Source organism: Eublepharis macularius, chromosome 3 (genome assembly GCF_028583425.1).
Source record: "Eublepharis macularius isolate TG4126 chromosome 3, MPM_Emac_v1.0, whole genome shotgun sequence".
Classification (NCBI taxonomy): Eukaryota; Metazoa; Chordata; class Lepidosauria; order Squamata; family Eublepharidae; genus Eublepharis; species Eublepharis macularius.
In genome coordinates, this window is record NC_072792.1 from 189,431,547 (window position 1) to 189,439,930 (window position 8,384).

At 51.0% G+C, this 8,384-nt stretch overlaps 1 protein-coding gene across 1 annotated transcript in view; it reads left to right on the forward strand.

The window, feature by feature from the left end:
- LOC129326439 (uncharacterized) overlaps positions 1-7,185 on the forward strand; it is a 28,713-nt gene extending 21,528 nt beyond the window's left edge. Inside the window, exons 18-24 of the mRNA XM_054974598.1 lie at positions 1,001-1,147; positions 1,334-1,539; positions 2,215-2,364; positions 5,044-5,163; positions 5,267-5,407; positions 6,004-6,190; positions 7,091-7,185. Coding sequence (XP_054830573.1) covers positions 1,001-1,147; positions 1,334-1,539; positions 2,215-2,364; positions 5,044-5,163; positions 5,267-5,407; positions 6,004-6,093 — 854 coding nt within the window. The 3' untranslated portion in view covers positions 6,094-6,190; positions 7,091-7,185. The remainder of the gene's footprint in view (positions 1-1,000; positions 1,148-1,333; positions 1,540-2,214; positions 2,365-5,043; positions 5,164-5,266; positions 5,408-6,003; positions 6,191-7,090) is intronic.
- The last annotated feature ends 1,199 nt before the right edge of the window (positions 7,186-8,384 follow it).

An 8,384-nucleotide genomic window follows, 5' to 3' on the forward strand; every position in this document is an offset into this window, starting at 1 on the left:
ACAAATCAAACAGCACTAATGGGGCCACGTTTGGGGGGCCAGCTACGTAAAGTACTGAATATTTTAACAGATCTTAATAAATTCTCTTAAAGGCATTCTTATTGTGCAATTTAAGCTTCATTTCCCACCCCTCCCCGCTTGGAAAACTTTCACCCGTCCTACCCAGACCCCCTGAAATGCTGTCCCTGGCCTGGCACACTGAACTGTGGCCCAAGACAACTTTTTCCTCTGCAAATTCGGCTATAACAATGTGCACCCAAAGATCTGTGGACTTCATACAGCAGTTCTCTGACTCCCACACCCTCTGCAGCTCCCCGACCCATCAATTTTTATTCCTGGGGCAACAAACCCTCCAGAACAGCAGGGGGGGCGCTAAATGGGGTCTGTACTGGAAGGGGAGAATCATAAAAGCTTGCTGTCCCCTCTTTCAAAGATTTGTGTTTTATTTGTCCATTTATTTCCAACATTTGTTTGCCACCTTTCTACCCAAATAGGGTCACAGAATCATAGATTGGAAGGGATCTCCAGGGTCATCTAGTCCAACCCCCTGCACAATCAAGAAATTCAAGACAATGAACATTATACAAACTAAAAACAAAAATTAAAATGTTTAGAAAGTCCTTGGAACTGTGTAGTAGAATACAGGCCCCAAGGTACGGCGTGTGCCTTCAGGGTAAAACACTAACCAGCCTTCCTGGACCCTTTTACCTGCCTCCCCCTCCCCTCCCCTCCCCTCCATTTGCTCCTGTCTTGCCATACTCTTCTGCAGCGGTCTCCTCCCCTTATAACACTGACTCCTGGAGCGCTGAGGCCATGCCTGTGTGGCTCTTCTGCCCTGTGTACAGCACTAAGTGCATGACTGGCACTGAAGACATGTCGTTGTGCGGGACTGGGCAGGGGTGGGGGAAGAAGGTCTGTGGGCCTCTGCGCAGGACTGAACTTTTGGAAGGGCCTTCCACACTGCGTCCTCTTCCAGACTCCCTCCTCCTTACTGTTTCAGAAACATGCCATCCCGAATACGAGGCTCTTGCTGTGCAGCAGAGGACAAGTTCTCCTGGGGAGCCACGCTGTTGGCAGTGGGAAGCCCCGTATCCCCGCCGGCGAGCAGCCGTATACACCCTTCTGCAGCGGGCAGTTTGGAGAAGAGGTAAATCTGCGGCCATTAGAGAGCAAGGCTCTTGCAGGTCTCCACAAATGGCCACAGAACTGTGGAGCCACGCAGTTGGGCCTGAGGCTGCTAATTCAATGGCCTTTGCCTTAGCTCATTTACTCTCATTTCAAAGGGATAGTGAAAGAGATTTGTCTTAACAGCTGAGGTCTCCCGTCTCTGCAGGTGACCAGTTCGTGAACATGGAGACCGTGGCCGGCGCACTCTTCCAAAGGTTTGAGAAGCGAGTGGCAGGTCTACAGGATCTGGCCCATTTGAACAACTTTTACCCCCAGCTGCTGCAGGCCGGATGCCTGGGACACTCCCGAGCCCTCTATCTCATCTCCACCCTGCACCGGACTGGCTTGGGACTGCCCTTGGACTCCACCAAGGTACCTCTTCATGGGGCTGGTATCACACTGCCCTTTTATTCGCTAGAGTGCCCGTTGTGCACGCAGGTTCAGTTCCTGGCATCACCGGGCTGCAGGCGCTGACAAAGACCCCTCTCTGCCTGACACCCTGACGAGTGGCTGCAGGTCAGAGGAGACCAGACTGGCCCTGATGGGCCAAGGGTCTGTCTCAGGAGAAGGCAGGTTCTCGTGCTCAGTTATGGCTGCTAGAGACAGAAGGATCCCACTGTCAGGTCTGACTTTGTATGATCTTATGTAGCCAGAGCAACGCCATTTTAACTATGTCTTTGCAAGCTTTCTTCCCTTGCAGGTGCAATCTACTTCAAAGACTGAACTGTTTTGTCTACGACCTCGGCTCATCCTGAGAATGTTTTGTTTCTGCAGCTTCCTGCAACATGTTATGGGAACAGTGGGGGGTGGCTGGGCACCGCTCTCTATGCTAGCTTGTGTTTAACCTTGTATCTCCCACCACAGGCAGCCAACTGGGAGGCTCCAAGGTGAGGGGTGGAGAGCAGAGAAACAACAGAGCCGCTGTCCAGTGGCTGTAGCATGTGTCAGCATCAGACCTGGTGTAGTGCCGTAGCCGTTTGTACCCTTGTCATTAATGCCCCCACTTTTCTCTCTCAGACCCTGAAATTTGGCCTTCTCTCCGCCCAGGCGGACGATCGTCTTTCCGGAATGCAGCTGGGCCACAAACACCACCTGGGGGTGGATGGACTTCCTGTGGACCACGACCTCTCTTACGCCTACTACGCCAACGTTGCAGCCCAGACCGTAGCTGACCGGGAGCTGTCCAGGGAGGGGCAGGTGCAGTTTTCCCTCTCGCTCTTAAATTAGTTGTTTCTGGAGAAGGTGTGCCCTGACCTTGGGGGGGGCAGGCTAGCCTGATCTCATCAGATCTCAGAAGCTGGGCAGGGTCAGCCTTGGATGGGAGAGCTCCAGAGAAGATGAGGGTTGCAGAGGCAGGCAATGGCAAACCACCTCTGTTAGTCTCTTGCCATGAAAACCCCAGCAGGGGTCACCACTAGTTGTCTTTGACTTGATGGTGCTCTCCACCACTACCAGAGAAGGTATGAGCCCCTTTCCTGGCCTGAGGACAGCAGGCAGAAAGGTAGTTCATACACACACCCAGAGCCGTCCACAAACATCCCACACCAGCTAGAACTGACAAGATCCAGGAAGGCTTAGCTGAACCAGGCAACTGCTAAACAGGTAAAACTGTTCTACGGTCTAGTTTATGCTTTATTGATCAACCCTGAGATGGCAATAAGAACATAAGCAAAGCCATGTTGGATCAGGCCAGTGGCCCATCCAGTCCAACATTCTGTCACACACAGTGGCTAGAAATCCAGTGCCATCTAAAGGACTGTCAGTGAGGCCAGGACACCAGAAGCCCTCCCACTGCCTTCCTTCCAGCACCAAGACAACAGAGCACCACCTCCCCACAAAGAGAATACCATCTATCTCCTGTGGCTAATAGCCACTAATGGACCTCTGCTCCATATATTTGTCCAGATTACCTTGGTCTACTCATATGAACTGTGTAATGTGGAGAAAATGTACTTGTGGAAGATGCAGCCCAAGCCTTCGTGAGCAGAGCGCTCCCTTCCCAAGCGTGCCATGCTCAGAGAGGTTCCTCCTCTCCCGTGTTCGCTCTTCTCTCTCTGCTGTGGCTCTTGCAAGCTGGCCTCAGCCCAAGGCAAGGCCTAGAAGAAGGCTGGGGATGACCCAAAGCACTGCCAGCCTTCCCAGAGCACAGCCTGGCGTGCCACCAGTGAATCCAAGAGGCAAAGCCATTCTGATTGGATCCTGTGGCTCAGCGGTAGAGCATCTGCTTGGCATGCGGGAGGACTGAGGTTCAAACCCCAGCAGCTCCAGTTAAAAGGACCAGGCAGTAGAGGATGGGGAAGACCTCAGCCCGGGACCCTGGAGAGCCGCTGCCAGTCAGAATAAGCAATACGGACCATGATGGATGAAAGTAGCTGGAAAGAAAAGAGACAGAAGCAGAATAGAAACGAAACTAGAGGGGAACCTGAGGGTCATCTAGTCAACCCCCTGCACAATGCAGGAAATTCACAGCTAATTCCCCCTGAATAGACAGGAAGGATACAGAAGAATCTGGCCTGCCCCCTTACCAGCTCTGCTAGTCTCTCTGGAATACTAGTGTGTTTTGTGCAACCCGGCATCACACAGTCCTCCATTTCCAGCCCCTCAAACTCTCCCCCCAAGTATCGTGCAGTGGAGGAGGAGGTGGAGCGGGAGCCACAGAAGGAGGAGTTCTGCCCATCTCGTGGTCCTGCCACTTCCTGATTTTTCTCCAGGGTGGGTGGAGAAGGGAGGAAGGCAGGTTTACGTCCAGGAGGCAGTGAGTAGGGAATGGCACGCCATCTCTACATTCTTCTCCACATGGGAGACAAGTGTAAGAAACACTGAGGCTGGGATATGAGTAGGCAGGCTCTGCTCACACACATGGTGGGTGCCACCTGATGGTAGCCAGCGAACCACCACTGTGAGCAGGTTCAATACAGGCAGCTTTGTGCAATCTGAACAGCTAGATAGCTCTCTTCGAAGACCTTGCAAGGAAACATCTAAGCATCATTGAAACGGAACATTGTTTTCGCTTTGAGCTTGCGCTTAGGAGCATGAGCTAAATGTACAGAGATGTCTGCCCCCCCCCCCGCTTAGTTTCTTTACTTATATTATTTATAGTCTGTCTTTCCCACTGGACTCAAGGCGGATTCCTCAGAAGAAGTCGATACAATCATCCAGATGGAACATCCAATAGAAAATGCAATCGGGTTTGACTTGTAGAAACCTGGAATCAACCAGAGATCAGAAACAGTAGTGAAGCAAAGCATAAGTATTAAGATGACACATTAAATGATGCAAAAAATACATACTAGGAACTTACTTGCAGCACAAGATAGTACGAAGCGTATACAGTGGTATAGTCTACAGTTCCTAACCCTTTACCCCAAGCTTCTTTCTGAATCATGTTATTACAGTATAGTCCTGTGCAAAAAGCCCTCTGGAATAATTCAGTTTTGCATAGATTATGGAAAGACAGGAGGGTGGAATCCTTCTTGATCTCAACAAACCTGCTGTTCCATAGGGTGGGGGCCACAACAGAGAAAGCCGTGCGTACAGGCACTTGCTGATTTTGTCCGTTCATGTTATGAGATCACCAGGAATAAGAGCATCCTTCTCCCACTTTGAGGCTTTGCTCCTGTAAAGCTTCCTTGCCGTTGCTCCATCTGGTGTAGTGAGGTCTTCTGTGCCTGGCAGGGGCACTGCAGGTCTGAGATGGAGAAGTGATTGCGCAAACTCTGCTATCAGATGCAGAGGAGTTAGCCGTGTAGCGCTTTCGTGGAGAAGCTGAGAATTGCTCTTCAGCTCTTGCGCTTGCCCACCCTGTGTTCAAATCCTGAGCCTCGAGTTCTGCTCAGTTCTGGGCCCGTTGTTGCTATCTTGCCATTCCCCACACAGGCCTTTGTGGAGCACATCCGGCTGACTGACGAGGACGCCCTCAAGCTGCAGACCAAAGAGAACGATGACCTCTTTGTGTGGCTGAGGTTCCAGGCTCGGAGAGGCATGGCCGAGGCTCAGGTAGGCTCAAGTCTCCCCAAAGCGTCTGTGTTCCTCCATCGCCACGATGGTGGTCCGGAGAGGTCGTGCCAACTGTGCCCACGTGCCCCTCCCTCTCTTCCAGCAAGCGGTGAGCAGGATGTTGTTCTGGGGGCAGCAAGGAATCTCCAGCAAGCTGAAGGAAGCGGTGAAGTTCTACGAGAAAGGAGCCGCTCGGCTCAAAGACCCCACCCTGATGTACGACTATGGAGTGGTGCTTCTGAAGGTGAGCAATGGCACCCGTCTCTTTTTCCCCATGGCCGTGGGCTGCCAGGGTCAGCGTGCTGTGGGCTTGGCATCACAGGGTTGGATCAGAAGGGGGAGTCTAAAGGCCATCTAGTCCATCCTCAAGCCCTCAGTTAGCTCCACAACGGGCCATCCTGCATAATTCATGCCACAGAGTGTGCCACGGCAAATTGCAATTTCCTCTGGGTCTTGTCATCGTTGATGACTTGTGGAAACGAGCCAAGCCCTGATCCATGTATTCCTTTGCAGCGCCCCTTCCCTTAGGCCCAAAGATCACAGGGGCAAGATGACTTCTCTGACCTGCCCTTCTCCTGAAACCACTTAATTCCTTTATGCGTGTCCTCTTTCAGTCACTCATTCATTTACTCCCCTTGAGTGATCTGTTTGGAGCGATCACATACTGATGCAGTGCACGTGCCAGGGCCGTCATCACACGGGCATCTCTTCCGTTAAATTTACAGCATATAGCGTTCTACCTGTTATCGGCACAGTAACGTTTCTTTGGGTCACCTAACGGCTCTTCGCGCCACCAGCTGTCCACACCAAAGCACTCTGTTCTGTTCTCTCTAATCGCAGGGGACTGTGACCGTGCCTGTAGTGCCGTGGACAGGAGGCTGTTCCAGACAGCAGAGCCTTATTTCCACTGCAAGCCACAATGGGAAGTGAGTCACCCGTTGACCACACAAGCTTTTGTCTCCAGGGCCAAGGAGTGAAGCATGATATCCCCAAAGCTCTGGACTTGTTCAATCAGGCAGCGGAGCAGGTGAGTGTGGCAGTTGGTTCAGGTACTGTGGGCTACATCCCAGCGCATGGCAGAGCACATGCCCGTGAGAGACCCCTGGGCAACTTCTGCCCTCGAGCAACCTCATCCCCCCTAATCTCAGCTTTCTCCTGTTCAAAGTGAGTCTCGGGACTGTAAGTGGCCCAGCCCCCTAAGCTAGGAGTCAGAGAGTCCCACAGGACAGAGCCCGGTGTTTGGACTGACATGGTAAAACTTTTCAGGGGAAATCTGTTGGCAACTCCTTTGGCAAACCGACCATTCCAACACACAGTTTCAGAGCTCCAAAGCTGCAGGGCTTCCCGAGCCAGCCATAATGGGGCAACCTCGATGGAGGGCCTACCTCCGGACACAGAAGGTTCATTCAGCTGTCATGGCTTATTAGCAATTTCTTATTACTTTTGGTATCCGAAGAAGGGAGCTCTGACTCGCTAAAACTCACACCCTGAAAATTTTGTTGGCCTCTGAGGTTCAACTGGCTCAAACCCTACCATTCTACCCCAGACCAACCCAGCTACCTACCTGAAACTACCACTTTCTCAGGAGGCTTTTCAGAACTGGTTGGCTAAGTCTCTGGTGGATAATATTGGGGTGGGATCTGGCTTCAATCCCAGAGGCAGGATGGACTTTCCAGCCATAAATCCATAGGTGTCCATCAGCAGAGAGTTTCTGACAGTGTAGGGGGTGGGTTTGAAGACCCACTGAGGGTCCCTTCCCATTCCATGGAGGAAATGACAATAATAGCCAGTAGAACAGTTGAAAAGGCAGACAGCAAGGTTTGGGTTCCACCGGGAAGGAAGATCTGCATCTGGGGGAGCCTGCATTCGACATAAGGTGGATGTTTAAAAAATTCTCTGCTTCCACTATCTCCCCCCAACCTTGCAGGGTTTCCTCCCAGCTCTCACAGCCTTGGGATGGTATTATCAGGTCTTTGAGAATGACTACAGGAGGGCCATGGAGTTCTGGGAGAAGGCCGACGAGATGGGGGACCCCGTGGCCCCCTCCAACCTCGGGGCCTTCTATGCCTACGGCCAGTACCCGGGGAAAGGCAGAGATGAGGTGAGTTTCCCAGGAATGGGGGGTGGGCGTGATGGGCTGTCCCTGTCTCCTGCAAGAAGGTCCAAGCGTCCCCACCAGGGATAAGCAGTGTTGGAAATAGCAATGTCTGGTGTACTGCAGCAGCATGAAGGAAGAAGAGCCTACCATGCAGGGGGCAGCAAGGATCACTTAGTTAGGACAGTGAGAGTAGCACCTCTCTTGTTTCCTGGGGGTCATTTCCTTGTCTTGTCTCCTATTGGGCTAAACAGGGCAATATCCTGCTTCTTCTCTCTCCTGCCACACTTCTTCTCACTCTCTGCAAGATGTAGTCAGATAGCTAGGATCTATCTCTCCCTCTTTCCCTTCAAGTATGTAACTTCCTCAAATAAAGCTTGTGCCTCTCTAACCAGCTCGGCGTTTAATTCCGCAGCGTTGTTTTACACTCGCTCTAACCGGGTTATGGGCCCAGAGGCAATTAACGCAAGCTGAAGTTAAGAGAGAGCAATAAAACTCCTGCCATAGCCGCAGGCTAAAGTATAGAGGGCAGACAATAGAGGAAAAATGGTGGACTCCTATAGTGCACAGTAGGGGTTCCAAGTCGATCGGTTACAAGATGGGAGAAACTACAATCTTTGGGCAGAAAGAATAAAAGCGCACCTCATACAATTGGACGTCTGGTCTGCAGTAACAGATGAAAAACCGACTGGAGATCCTCAGAAGGAAGCCAAATGGGTCAATCAAGACAACAAGGCAAGATCTATTATCATTAATGCTTTAAGTGATAAACAATTGATAAGAGTTATTCATGAGCCCACTTCTAGACAAATGTGGACGTCTCTTCTAGAAATAAACCGTCAAGAATCAATTAAAACTAAAATTTTGCTAATGAGGCAATTGTATCGGATTCAGATGAAGCCACAGCAACAGCTGAAAGATCATATTGCAGATTTCATGGAATTAACACAGAAATTAAGATCCCTTGGAAAGGAGCTCCAGGATGAGGATTTGGCTATAATTCTGCTATCTAGCCTTCCTCAATCTTATACAAGCATAGTACATGTTTTGGAAATGAAAGAAAGTCTAAGCTTAAACTATGTACTTGCAAGACTCTCAGAGGAAAGCCTTAACAAATAGTTTTATA